Here is a 14,858-nt window from a genome sequence, read left to right as displayed (position 1 = left end):
CTATTTCACATATTCAAGGCTCTTACAGGATCCCTTCCTCTCTGTCCTGCTGCTTATTTTCATGAAACTTGAAGTAGCTTGATTACTTCTGAGACTCCTGTACTGTATAGATACATACTTATAGCTTGCTTGCATATATTCTGGCATGGTACAACCTAATGAAATATTAGGAAAAAAGTTTTCTGTCACATAAAAAGCCAGTCTCTCATTGATGTGGCTCAGAACAAAGGAAGAACAGCAATTTTTTTTTTTTCTGAAATCTGGAAGGCTTATTTTTTCAGAACACAAACAATGAAGGAATTGAGTTTGTTTAATTCTAGAAAAGAAGAATGAGGGAAAATTTGTACAAGATTGCTGCAAATAGAACTGGTCTTACTATCCACTGTGGAGAAGAAAGGATTTTGTTTTAATTTAATTTCCTTGACTCAAGTAAGAGATTATTAGAAAAGTACCAGTATTCTCATTTTACTTTAGTTTCATATGTGATTCCTAAGTGATAGTTTCATATGCGACTGCTAAAATGTTTCATTCTTTTTCTACATCTTAAATTAGATTCACAAAATAGTTGTCTTCTATCTCAGGTCACTTCACGTGGTATCAAAAGGTAACAAAATATAAACATAGTGAATACTTCTCAATCAAGGAAACTGTTCATCACTCTTTTTAGACACTGCTTCCAAGCAAGCACCGATTGAAGCTGTTCAAAAGTCTGTTCAGTTGTTTGAAGAAAGAAGATACAGAGAGATGAGGAGGAAGAACATCATTGGCCAAGTTTGTGACACACCGAAATCTTATGATAATGTCATGCATGTAGGTTTGAGGAAAGTGACTTTCAAGTGGCAGAGAGGAAACAAAATTGGTACGTTCATTATACCTTCATTTGTCAGGCTAAAATACCAAGTTTAATAATTCTGAAGGAACTCTAGGACTATCCTCTGAAATTCTGGGTCTCCACATAAGAAATATCAGCTTTATTGAAATCAGAATGTTAACATAGAAAATACTATTGCAGGTAGGGTTTCTTGTATGTAGAACTTCAGTGAAGTTTTCAATGGTCAAGTAACAAGAAACAAAGGAGGAGAAGGATTTGGTTAGGACAATTACTTAGGTATGATCCTGTGATTCCTGTGTGTTTTCAATGCTAGAAAATGTGTGATGAGTTCTACTTTTGGAAGAACGAGAACTAAGAATGGAAATGAGCACAATCTTTGATTTGTTTAATTCACCAATATTGTTGTTGTTTCCCCCATATGATCATTGTTTCTTCTCTGGCTTGGGATTTGTGGGGAAAATCCTCGTATTCATGAGAAGTTTTCTTTCAGGTCAGCCTGTTACTGTAATGTTTTTACTTTTAATCAGCTTGAATTCAGGACTATGAATGTAGTATTTGGTATTACAGGTTAAAAGACACTTGAAATTTTAAATGAAGATAAAGGTGAGCAACTTTGGGAAGCGCAGTTTTCAGTGATGTGTTTTCTTATTGCAGTTGATGTACATGTTGCTTATTGAATGTAGAGTAGGTAATTTTCCTTATTTTTATTTTAATTGTGCAGGTGAAGGCCAGTATGGGAAGGTCTATACCTGTATCAGTGTTGACACTGGAGAGTTGATGGCTATGAAGGAAGTGAGTATTCTGTATACAAGAACGACTGCCGCCCTTGTTTTTTCCAAACCAGACATACATGAGTTAACAGGCATTAAGAATTTCTGAACGCTATTGTTAGCTAACTGGGAAAGGATGGGAAGACAAAGTATTTCTTCACATAGCCAGATCTACTGTCATCACTTGTTCTTTCTTAATTTGCTTAATCTTTTTCTTTTCAGTTTACAGCTTTCAATTTAAATGTATATAAAATGGATTATGTTTTTTTTTTACTAATGTCATAGGGATGTTGTGAACTTCATGGACTTGGTTAATATGCGTGAACTCCCATTAAGGGATCTTAAATTATTTTGGAAAGAGTTTTTTAATTAGTGAAGACTGTACACAAACTTATATTTTACTTTGCATTATATCATCTTACATTTTATTCCTTTTTTCTTCATTCCTTAGAGAAAAAGATAGGAAGTGTCACATCAGATGTTTTTCAGCTTCTCCTGTAGTTTAAGTGAGCTAGGCTGAGTCAGAACTGTTGACTAACCTGGTGGGTACAGAAAATTAAATTTTCAGGATAGAAGTAAGTAAATCTGTGTAGATGTAGAGATCCTTTTCCCTTATACACCTTAGATTTTTTTAAAAAAATATTTGTATTGTTTAGTTTTATTGCATTTCCGCATCTTCAGACAACTGTGAGCATAAACTGTTCACAACAGTTACCATGCCAGCCTTTTGATGCTGGAGCAGTTACATTTTATGAGCCAGTTCTTACACATACACACAATAGGTATGTGATCCCTCTAAGGTGTGGAAAAGCAAGACTGGGCTCGTGCTTAACTTCTTGTACCATACTCGTTCACTGACTAACTAATACCAACATTTGAAATTTTGTTGGTGGTTTTTTTTGGTTTTGTTTTTTTTTTTTTTTTTTTTTTCTCCTGATGAAATAACATTTTTTCTCCCTCTCAGTAGCACACTGTTTCTGGAATTCAAAGTTGCTTTCTAGATGCAGGTGCTTTTTACAGATTAGCATGTGTGTGCTCTTTAGCAGAAGTTCAAATAAGTTAAATGGTTGTTGTTTGACAGACACTTCACTAGTAGAATCATGGACTAGAATAATAGAATGGTTTGGGTTGGAAGGGATCTTTAAAGGTCATCCAGTCCAAGGCCCCTGCAAGGAGCAGGGACATCTCCAGCCAGATCAGGTTGCTCAGAGCCCTGTCCAACCTGGCGTTGCACGTTTCCAGGGATGGAACATCAACCATAGGATATCAACGTAGGATAAATATACGTTCTGAGGCCTTTTCCTGTAGTGTTTTTACCTACCAGAATTATTTCACCAAGAAACATTCCTTGCACCCCCACTGTGGGCTTAAATGCAAACTGTTTTGCAACTTTCAAATCAAAAGCTTTTCTGGATTTCTTTAAGATTACCTTGGAAGAAGATTTATTTATTTATTTTAAACTGATTAAAAACATTGCATTCCCCTTGCCCCTTGAAATTTCTTCAGACTTTACTATCTTAACAACAGTGTCGTTAAAATATCTACAAATTATAGTGGACAAGCTTTACTACAAATACATAGTATTGCAACTTCAAAGTGTTAGGAAATACATAAAATACTTGAATGTCATTTGTTACCATTTTTGTAACCTCCATGAATTTAACTTTACCTCTGTTTTGAATACAAACAGAGCAAAACAATCATAACATCCTAGCAACCAAAGGTAAAAATATATGCATTTATTTCTCTAACTGCTATCCTGTGCTCAGTTAATGAAGTTTCTTCTTTCTTTAAGTATCGTAAAAGTAGCATCTTCCATAACTTACCATGGATTTTGCTTATGTCTGTGTGAATAGAAGCTTTAAATCAGTTTTTCAGAAGACTTGATAATTTTTTTCCTTCATGAAAAATTCATCACGGCATATTTTAGGAGAACTAATGAAAACCTGTTTCTTTCATTGAAACCTTTATGATTGTATTTGCTCCATGCCACACCTTTTCCTTGCAGCTGCCTCATTCTCAATGAAGAAACCCCTCAAAGAAATCCTTTAGAATCTCCGTTGATGAAGTACCTGGCAACTAGTCTTTCTTGAATGATAGCTCTCACTGATGTTACTTTCAGATTCTTTTGTACTGTGTTTATGTACCATGCTTAAGCTAGAAGGCAAGCTTGGAAGAGATGTATTTGTGCACACATGTGTGTATTTATACATTTAAGTAACAGCTTTTTGATCTTATAAAGTTTTATAAATCATCGTATTTGTATGTAATTTTCCAAAAATAGTATGGTGTTCTTTCTTGTTTCAGTTTGGGGATGGAGGGGTGGTATTTTGGGGCTATTTGTGCAATGATGATGTTTAAAAAAACCCAGTGTGTTTGGGTTTAGGGTGGGTTATTTGTTTTGGGGGGGGTGGGAGTGCATTGTTCTTTTTTTGTTCCTTAGTAATTTGAAATAGTGGCAAAATAATAAAAAATCTTTCTTGCAGATAAGATTTCAACCTAATGATCACAAAACCATCAAAGAAACAGCCGATGAACTGAAGATTTTTGAAGGCATCAAACACCCTAATCTTGTTCGTTATTTTGGTGTGGAACTCCATAGGGTAAGAAAACCTAAATTAGTGGGGCTTCTTTAAAGGGCAGAGAAAATGTTAAGAACCTCTGGATCATTGAGTTTTCACTTGAGAACATTATAGTTCAGCTTCATTGTCTCTATTTCTGTGAATTGCACTGTGTCTTCCTCTGAATGTTACAGTCTCTGAAACATAGTTTGGAGAAATTTTTAACTGGTACATAAACAGAGAAGGTTCGCCATAAGTGAATAGAGTGAATAATGCTGGAGTGATTCTATGCTGCTACTCTGTTTAACTGCTTTAAAAGCAAGTATTACCATACGCAGTATGGTAACTTTTGTGTGTAAAGACTAGGCAGCCTAAAACCCTTCACTGTTAGCAGCAAAGGTTGTCCCAATATCTTGTTGTGCTGGCACTTAAATCTTGATGCCAGACAAGTATCTTAAGGGAGCAGACCTTTTGGAATGCAGTTAATATCTCTTCAGAAGGAAAAATTACTTTTCTTGTTTAAGCAGCAAAACTCTTTTTCTTAACAGAGCTGGATTTCACAGTCGCAAGTTGAGATACCCTGCTTTTTCTTACTCTCTGCTTCCCACATGCCCTTCCCACCTCTCCCTGTGACTCTCAGATCCTTCCTGTATCTCTGCCCAGTGAGGTGGGCAGGGAACAGGACACCTGGTGTCTGACTGAAAAGCAATGTGTGGTTTTGGCTGATTTGCTCAATATGAATGGGTTGATTTGCTGAGCCGCTGCTGGTTTAGAAGGGGACAAGGGCTGCTTTCTGTCTGCATTTCTTTACTTGAGGACAGAACTTTGGGTGTCTGGGTCACTGGTTTCTCAGACTAGTTCTAAGAGTTCAGTGTCTTTGCCATGTTTTTATATTAATAAAATCTGGCTGAAACTGGCTGGGCTTGGAGACAGAGGAAAGGGAAAAAGAACCTAACTTTTTCTTAAAGTGAGTTAAAGTTGGCATGCTTGTTCAAGCTACAGACAGCAACAAAAAATGTGCCCTTCCCAATAAAACAAGGAACTGGCAGGGGTTGGGGGAGAAGCTGAAAACACCATTTTACCTTTTTTTTTTTTTTTTTTTAATATGCAAAAGATCTTTTTCTATCTCTGTGTAATATACCTATAATATTTCCGAAGTTGATGCCAAAGCAACATATTTTATACCACAAAACAGTATCAGTTACATACAAATGATGCAAATAGACATGTAGCAGAGATTTTCCATAGCTCTGTAATAGGAAAACGTGATCCTAATTCAGTGTTTTAATTTTCTTTTTTTAATTAAAACCAATCAAATCCAATTTGATTCCCACAACAGGAAGAAATGTACATCTTCATGGAGTACTGTGATGAGGGCACTCTGGAGGAGGTATCAAAACTGGGCCTTCAGGAGCATGTCATTAGACTCTACTCAAAGCAAATCACGGTTGCTATCAATGTACTACATGAACATGGTATTGTTCATCGAGACATTAAAGGTAATGTTAACCAAAAAAGGTAATGTTGTTGTTTCAGTGTTGTAGATGAGGGCGGGGGGAGGGATGTGGGACGTATTTGCAGATTTAGCGCACGTTATCTATACGGCCATTAAGTGTATAAAGCCTTCCACTCATTTTTCTGTTTACAATTTATTGGCTAGTTACATGCTCCTTTTTAAGCGCAGAACATAAAATATATTCATAGTTGACATTTGCAAACTTAAAAATTCTGCCCGTGACTTACATAGTTTCTGTAGGGGTTGCTAAGATTGTTGGGGATTCATCCATACTCAAATTTTGGTTATTGTATTTGTATTACTAATACACTGAGTTAGGTAATGCTGTTTTTCTTTTCATCTATGCAAGAAAGAGTGGTGTTTTCTGGGAGCTGACAAGCAGTGTACAGTGCTACAGTTGTTCATCAGAATTTTTTCTTGTGATACCCTTTTTCCGTAAGAGTTTTAGGATTTCAGACAAATGGTTGATTAAACATAGTAATAAAAGCCTTGCTAAAAGAAGCTAAAGGGATATGGTAAAATTACTTACCTAGTGTTCTTTTTGCCATCTGTTTATCTACTCATGCCTGGCTCTCAGCATTTGCTAACAAAATGAGCAGACTGGAACTACAATAACTGAAGGGGGGTTGGTTTTGGCATTTGCTTAAAGCACCCTGTGTCAGTCCGCATTTCACATTCATTTTTCTTTTCTTGCGCCTTCCAAAACATCCTCCATGTGTAGTTACCTTGTTTTTTGTTAGTCTGGCGTATTTTGCTCACCTATGGCAGAAACTCAACAGAAGGTAGGGGAAACTGCACACAACGCGCCCTGTGAATGCTCGTTTTATGACAAGGCAGTGCAACCCAACGATGCTGGGTTTCTATGTCGCTCTTGCTCACAGGGTTTTGAATCACCGCAGCAGTGTAGGAGGTTCCCAGTTGCTCTTGGTCCTTTGGCCTCGTGCTTCTCATTTGGGAAAAGAACTATCTACGATCCAGAGGCCTCCCACCCAGGTAGGCCACTCTTGAGTCAGTTTTGGCTTTTTTTTCCCTAGAAAACACTTTCCCTCATTCCCATTCCCCAGCAATCTTGCCTTTTCTCGTTCTCCTTCCTGACCAAAGATTTCTCTCCAGTTGTGGGTTTCCCTCTGTGCTTTTCACAGTGCCTTCCTTGCCCTTTACTTGATCATTCCATATCCAGGTCCTGCTTAGCTGGATTACGCTCTCCTGGAAGCTTGTTGTGAGCAAAATCCAAGGCTGGCTGACAGGAGTTTCTTTTGTGCTGCTCTGTGTCATTGCTGATTTCTGGATATGTTTCCAGATAGATACTCCTCTCATGAGGGAAATGCAGCGAAGTGAGAAGAGCTCTTGTAACAGAGCTGTAATGTTATCTGAGGGCATTTCTGTTGCAGCAGGTTCCTCAGATAAAATGTTGGCGTGTTCCTTGAGAATAACAGCAGCTATAAGGAGAGGGTCACTGCAGACACCAAACTTAATGACAGAATATGAAGACAGACCACAGAGGGCATTTTTATGAAGTATGTGTGATGTTACATTGAAAGTCTCTTCCTCTCTGACTCCTGCTATGGTAACATTGCATCCCCAAGTTTTCAGGCTAACAGCAGTAAAGAAATTCTGGTTTTACTTTTAGCTCTTATGTAGTCAGGTACTCTTATTTTTCTGATAGGGAAGAATGATAATGTCATTCAGACTGTTAAAACTGCTTTCCTGTGGAAATCTTGCTGTCAGATCACGCTAGATCTCTCATGGCCAGTTTGCTAAACATCACTGTGCATCTGTTTCTTTTGGTAGCAAATAACCAATTGTTCTCCATACCCGCAGTTGGTATCTGAGGTACTTTGTATTCAAAAACTTAATCTTTTGATTAGTAGTGTCCGCTTGTGCCACTGTTGCCTTTCAGATGCTATTATGGCATCCAGTTCTGTGAGTCTGAAAGATGAAGCAAGACAAAGCTGCCTTGAATCCTTTTTCAACTGGTGGCTGCGAGAGCAAACTGAGGGTAGTGTCAGCTGGTTGTTACACTTGGCTGCATTGGTTTTTATGAGTCTGCATCAATGTGTAAAGTAGTTGGTGCTAGTATGGAGCAGGTGATTAAGTTTTTTGGGATACTTTTAAAATCTCTATTCTGGCTATTGGATTTTAAGCTCTGTGGCTAAGCCCAGATTCCTCAGTTATAATTACTTCACTTTTTGCAAGGAAGCTGTTCTACTCAATGATGGAATATTTAATGCTGAAGGGACATCTCTGGTTTAGTCCTGTGTTCAAAACAGGCCCAGCCTCAGTATTACATCCAATGTCAATTAAATCAGATTACTCAAATCTCAACAAACAAGGTCCTGAGCATCTTCAGGGATGAAGATTCCCTGTTCTCTGAGCCTCATCCCAATGACTGACCTATCCCCATTGTAAAATTCTTTTTCCTGATGCCTCCCTGGAATTTGCAGAGATTGCTGTTTGTGTCCATTGCCCCATATCCTTTCCTTTGTGGAAAAAAAGTCCATTTCCATCTTCTTTATACCCTCCCATTGCGCAGCTGAGAACAGCAATGAATTCCCTTCACACACAATCCCTCAGTCTTCCCTTCTTCAAGCTAGACAAACCCATCTCTCAGTCTCTCCTTGTACATCACGTGTACCAGCATCTGACCATCTTGATGCCCCTCTGCTGGATTTGCTGCAGTATGTCAATGTCCATCTCGTACTGGGGAACCCAAAACCAAGACACAGCCTTCAAAGTGTGGTCTTGCAAATGTTGAATTGAGAGGAATTAATTACTGAGGTCATGCCTAGTGCTTTCTTGCTGTGAGAGAAGGGTGTATTGCTGAAGAGTGCTTGGATTGTGTTTTCAGAATGAATCCAGAAAATGAAGGGATTGTATCTGAAACTTCAGTAAATCAGAAACCTGGGAATGAGACGCTCCAGGCCTGGAAGTCTTCATTGAAGTGTTATTGTCCTCTTGTTAACTTTGTTGTTAGCTCAAAATTCCTGCCATTCCTGCCATTCCTGCCTTCGTGTCTGTGTGATGGACAAAAGGGAAGGAAGGTCATTCAACGGAGATGGAAGGCTGTTCAACAGGAGGCTGCGGGCATGTGTCACACTTTCTAAGAGACCGAGTAAAAGAGGATGCTAAAGCGGATTTTCTCATCAAAGGGTAGCATTTGGTCTGCTTGTTTCTTGAATGAATTTGGCTGCTGCACTGCTTGTCGATGAGCTGCCCCTCTTTGTGGAATTATGCAACAGTCTGTAGTGGGGCTTTTGGTGCTGCTGCTCGGGCTCACAGTTCCACCAGCACCTTTGGAATACCCTGCAAGTGCAGTTTTCCCTGCCCTTAACATGGGGTTGACTTGGCACAAAGATACAGGGCACGAAACTTCACTTTTAATGTTTTGGGTCATAGCTATTGTTTTCTCTAGCAAGGGTGTGGCTTCTGACATTTGCTCTTTCGTCTGGAGCCTGCCCAGAAGGTCTGGTGGTATAAATGGCAGTAGGGCTGTGCAGAACTGGGCTTCCTCTTGCCTCTGCCAAGGACATCCAATGAAAATGCTTTTGGCAGTGGATGTGTAGGAGGAGAGAAGAAACAGATGGGTGTGTTGTGCGTTTTTGCTGCTTTAGCCATGGTCTCCGGTTTTATTTTGCTTATTAACCATGCAGATATGGTAGGAATTTTGTTATGTTCCCAGTCACATTAACTGTCAGAGGTAAAAAGGATCAGTCATCCTCGAAGTACTGCCCTTTTGTCTCCTGTTCTCTTACCCAGGTCCTGCTGGATTCTGTGCAGGTTTCATCTCACAAGACGACCCTTTTTTAAAGACTCCTTATAGAGCTTGGTCTTGTTCTCCAAAACAGAGACTTTCACAGTAACATTTATGCTAAATTGTCAGTATTTTTTTTTAAAGGCACAAGCGTTGGTTTGAAAGGGCTTGGGAATAGGTTCTGAACTTGGTTAAACCGAACTATCATGATAGCTTTAGATTCAGTCAGGAGAGAGGTCATTGCACTTCACCTCTGCCAGTTTCCACCCTCTGCAGTAGTCAGAAACCACTTTGTAGCCTTCCATAAAATTTGCATGTTGCTTTCTTGAGGAATGGGAATGTAGGTTTCCAAAACATCCTTGTAAAAGTGTTTGCTAGTCATGGCCATTTTTCCTAAGCTCTTTGAGTGGGCTAAGTGCACCTACTGTCTATATGACAAGTAATTGCCTAAAAATCATTAGAAAAAGAAAAGTTGTGGGCAGTAGTTCAAAGGAAGAAGTTACTGATAGAGTAACTGTCACTCTTCTAATGCATTGCCCATATTTAGTTGCTCCATATGGAGCAACCTTCTTGTACTGCTTCAGTGTGGATTCCCTTTCATTGAAGGAGCTGAGGGATGGTCTACCCAGCTCCGTTACGTGTGCCTGTGATTGCAAGAGGACTCTGGAGATGTATGTCCCTCTGGCAAATGGCAGAACCCAGCCAAAGAATTCTGATCTTGACTGTGTGCAGGCGCCTGAATGCTAGGAGTGAAAAACTTATGGACACAACGAGCAGAAGAGTTGTATTCACTGGAAGTTAATTCTTCTTTCAGAACTTGTAAAAGGCTTACTGTAATTAAAGGTTGGAATTTATTTCTGTTAATGATTTCTCTCCCCCTTTTGTAGTGCAGTTCTGTGTAACACCTCTTGGACTAAATAAATCTTATTTTAGTTATCAAGCATGCTCATAGTAGCATAGTACTTGGAGAAGCCCTTTGAGAAATGGGCAGAGTTTTGGCATCATTGATCTGCACTGCCTTTTCTTGACTTGAGGTTTTTTTGAGGATTCTTTTTATTTTCCATGAATATCTTGGGGATGCCCAGCCAAGCTAACTGGAAAAAGTAATTAACTAAGAGAACATAACACGAAGGAGGAGCAGCCAATAATTCCTGCTCTGACCTGTGTTCAAGGTGGAACAAAAGTGAGGAACTTTTGAAGGGTGCATTCAGATGAGCCGTTTCTGAAAGAACCTTCTGCGTGACATGAGAAAAGGCTATGTGTAACGAAGCCCCCGCAACGTTTGCCTACTTCTAGAGTAGGCATAGTTTTGTTCTGTGCAAATCGCTCGTCTTTCCTCAGGAGAGATCACAGCTCAAGCTGTATTTCTACTGAGTGACTCTTGCCACCTACTTGTAGTTTCATTGTGATACTTGCAGAATGCAGGATTTGGCCTGACCTATACAGTGAGCTCCTTCTGCTTTGCTTGTTTTCTGTTGGCTGTCAACGTGTCTTTTGGCAGGATGCTGAATGAAAGAAAACCACTGGTTATCGGAACCACTTGGCTTATTTTGCAGTGTTGTGTAGAGCAAGTGACTTGAAGCCAACTGCAGATTCTCCTTGGAGATTTTCCAGCTATGCTAGGGAAACTTTTTCTAGAGTAAGCTGGCAGTGCCGCCAGCTGTTGCACAGTAGCCCTCCTCCAGAAATTCTTCTGGAAGTAGAGCACAATAGGAGTGGGCATCTGTTCGTACGTGTAATAAAATGCTATAAGCTCTATTCTGCAAGCCTGCCATGATGACACAGCTGTATGATGTCTGTCCTGACACAGCAGAACTGAAAAGATGGCTAGTGGGAGGCATGCAGCAAGGGCCTCTGCCAGGAAGGTCCTTAAGGACAGGTGTTTTTTCACTGCGTGATGCTCACAAGGATAAGCACTGAAATTCATCAATTCCTGGAGAAGTGTTTTCTCATAACAAGCACGTATGGAAAGCTGATGAGTTTGCTTGCCGTACTGCTTTGTGTTTTGAACGCTTCTTGTTGTCAACTTCCAGTACACTTAGTGTTAGCACAAACCCACCAAAAACCCCTTCGGCAATGGTACACTGGTGATGTTCCCTTTGGGGAACATCTCTAATGCTGTTAGATTCCATGCTTGATCCAAGTGCGAATTCAGCTATTACCTACCGCGTAACTTCCAAGAGTCTGTCGCGAAGCCCACATCCCTCAATTCAGCACTACTGTGTTTCGTTGTGTTTCCTAGGAGCCAACATCTTTCTTACCTCATCTGGACTAATTAAACTGGGAGACTTTGGCTGCTCAGTGAAACTGAAGAACAACACCCAGACAATGCCTGGAGAAGTGAACAGTACTTTGGGGACTGCAGGTAAGGAAGTATGGGCTAGGCAGATACTTGTCTCACTGCCGTAAAAGAGGATACCTCTGCCAAAAGTCTGGGCTGGGGTAAAATGATGCGTTTCAGGGAAACTGGATGTTACTTTAGCTAGTTAGATGTGCTTTACATCCAGAAGCCAAAACAATCAATGAAAGATGTAACTGGAAAATAAAACTGTATTTGTCTTGTAGCTGTAAAGATGCTGGAGCTTGTGTTTCTGGGGTTGTATCTTTCTCTGCAGCCTTTCTGAAACAGTACTGTTCTTACTGAACAGCTGCCTAATCTGTGGTTTAAAAATGAAAATAATTGAAAGCATGTACTGTAGCAGCATTTTCACTGTCACTTTTCAAAGTGACAGACAGTTACGCTGCCAACCTGTCAAAGCAAAGAACCCAGCAAATGACAATTTAGCAAGAAAAGCTGAGTGATAATTCATTACAGATGTATTAAAAAGTTCTGGTTTGCACAATTAATCACTTAATTCTGTTAATCACTTGTTCCTTCTGCTGTATGAACTGATGACATCGTATGTGTTGTTTCAAAGCATACATGGCTCCAGAAGTAATTACTAGAGCTAAAGGAGAAGGGCATGGACGTGCAGCAGACATCTGGAGCCTGGGCTGTGTTGTTATAGAGATGGTCACCGGCAAGGTAGGGATGTTTCATGTACTGAATGAACGCAAACTGCTCTTAGCAGTTCCTCTGCAAATTCTGGTTTCACTCCCAGCAATTTGTCACGCTTACGTAAGTCTGCGAGTACTGGGGTGTTTTTAAATTTCCTGGGGTACAGAAATACATACTTTATTGGATGGCAAGTTATTCAGTAAACCTTACACTTAGCAATTCTGTTACCTGTTGCAGAGGCCTTGGCACGAATACGAGCACAACTTCCAGATCATGTATAAAGTGGGGATGGGTCATAAACCTCCGATTCCTGACAAAGTGAGCCCGGAAGGGAAAGACTTCCTTTGCCACTGCCTGGAAAGTGACCCAAAGATGAGGTGGACGGCCAGCCAGCTCCTCGATCATCCTTTTGTCAAGGTTTGTCTCATAGCTGTGGCTACAAAGACTGTAGATGGGAATCAGAAACAGCTTTTATTTGGCTTTGTAACTTGCAGCCATGCTGCAACACACTCCATGTATCACAGTGGGCAGCTGTCCAGAAAACAAGATTTGGCAACTTTTCAGAAGCACATGTCATGTTGCTAGCAAGCATTTGACTGAAGGAACCTGGTGTGCATCATGCAATAAACTTTCACAGCTGTTTTGAGATGCGTTATCTTTATAGTAAAAAGACTTGTCAAACTTCGGCTCAGCGGTAGTGAATTGGATCTGAAGGGCCATGTGCCTAAAACTTCAGTGGGTACGTATGTACAGATTCCTGTAATGTAGAGAAAAGCGTCCCCTCCATAAAAAGTGAAACAAGCTCTTGCTTGAGAGGACTCTACTGTCCTGCAGTGCAAGGGTCTGCTTTTAAGTTCATACTTAAGTTCATATTGAATGTTTATCTGGCAGTTGGCATAACAATCTGCAGTTCTTGCCTGAACTTTGGTTTAATTCTTTGCTTCAGAATAGGCATACATGCACAGCTGCAAATTTAGGTGTTTTATAACTTCTTTGTTGAAGAGCTAGGAGCACAGCAGATTATTTAATTCTGCCCCATTTTCCAGCAGAAAACTGCTCACTTGGTAGTCTGGGTTGGTAACAGAGTGCTTGGGATCATGGTACCCATCTCTCTCCTCAGTGCAACTGTAGCCAGTGTCCCATCCGTCACAGAGGCAGAACGCTGCTTTAGGCACGAAGAGTTGCATGGTGACAGATAGTGGTAACATCAGAGTTCACATAAAAACACTTGTAATTCATTGTCTGTATAGCAAGGGAGAAAGAAGAATGCTTTAAAGATGCCCTGTTATCTTTCTGTTCAATGTAGGTGCTAAAGAAATTGATCTGTTGTCATCATCTTGCCGCAGTAGGGAGACAAGTGAATTAATTGCATTTTGTCCCTTCACAGGTTTGCACAGATGAAGAATGAAGTCATTCACTCTCTGGCCTTTTTTATTCTGGCAAGATACCTTTTAATCACTACTGTATGTAATATTTACATAAAGACTGTGTTAAGAAACAGTATAAAAGTTGACCTTACGAAGACTGCACAAGTGGCGAGCGTCACTTTTTCTGCTGCTCCTGTATGTTTTACTTGGCACATGTTGCTCACGTGACAGTGTCCGCAAGGTGGAAGAAGCTGCATGTTTCAGTGAAAGTGCCATTACTACTGTATATGGACCATACTTTTTTGTTGTTCTTTCTCCTGTTTCTCATTTGATTGAGAACTGTAATGTTAATATGTAGTATTTTTGAACTCTTTAGGTTCAGAAAAAATGCTGTAGTGTTATCAGGCGTTATGGACCTTGTTTTTTAATCTGTTTGTTGAGTGCACTGACTGTGAACTTTTACTGGGTTTTTTTGTTTATTTGTTTTTGGCAAGCTTCAGATTTGTTATGCACAAGGCTGATTAATGAAATTTTTAAAAGTTTTTTCTCAATAAATGGTTTATTTTAGGAGTTTATTGGTGAAGGGTTTTTCTTCTAAAAATAATTTATGTGGGGTCATGTCACATTTTAAACTTTTTTTTTTTTTAAATGCTTGTTTAAGACTGCTAAGCTTATGCCAGTTAGGTTAGCTTATCTTATGTTGCAGTAGTCAACGTTTTGTCTATACAACAAGATGTATAAGAAGCATCTTACACTGCGCAAGTGATGATAAGAGAATTAAGGTCCCCCCCTCCATCCTCTCCTGAGGAAATAAGGTGATGTGCAATTCCTGACAGTACCTATTACAAAAGGGATGGAGCCGTGGTCTGAAATAACTTTCTTTTTTGAATGCCAGTATTGTGAACAGGGAATGGTCTGCACAGCGTTTCTGTGGCCAAGAGGAGAATCAGTTAAGAGTGGTGTTGTGTTCTGTTGGGCAAAAAAGAAAATAAGAACTTATTGTTAAGAGCTATTTAAAACTGGTTTCTGATCATGGATTTTGATTTCCCCACTACTCCTCAAT

The 14,858-nt window shown here is 39.7% G+C and overlaps 1 protein-coding gene across 1 annotated transcript in view; it reads left to right on the top strand.

Moving 5' to 3' along the window:
- Nucleotides 1–14,365, top strand: part of MAP3K4 (mitogen-activated protein kinase kinase kinase 4) — a 75,809-nt gene extending 61,444 nt beyond the window's left edge. Inside the window, exons 20-27 of the mRNA XM_086745076.1 lie at nt 668–859; nt 1,554–1,624; nt 4,089–4,205; nt 5,503–5,662; nt 11,673–11,795; nt 12,349–12,455; nt 12,666–12,845; nt 13,816–14,365. Coding sequence (XP_086601202.1) covers nt 668–859; nt 1,554–1,624; nt 4,089–4,205; nt 5,503–5,662; nt 11,673–11,795; nt 12,349–12,455; nt 12,666–12,845; nt 13,816–13,836 — 971 coding nt within the window. The 3' untranslated portion in view covers nt 13,837–14,365. The remainder of the gene's footprint in view (nt 1–667; nt 860–1,553; nt 1,625–4,088; nt 4,206–5,502; nt 5,663–11,672; nt 11,796–12,348; nt 12,456–12,665; nt 12,846–13,815) is intronic.
- The last annotated feature ends 493 nt before the right edge of the window (nt 14,366–14,858 follow it).

Source organism: Chlamydotis macqueenii, chromosome 3, assembly GCF_036417535.1.
Source record: "Chlamydotis macqueenii isolate bChlMac1 chromosome 3, bChlMac1.mat, whole genome shotgun sequence".
Lineage (NCBI taxonomy): Eukaryota > Metazoa > Chordata > Aves > Otidiformes > Otididae > Chlamydotis > Chlamydotis macqueenii.
This window is presented reverse-complemented; position numbering and strand designations above follow the sequence as displayed.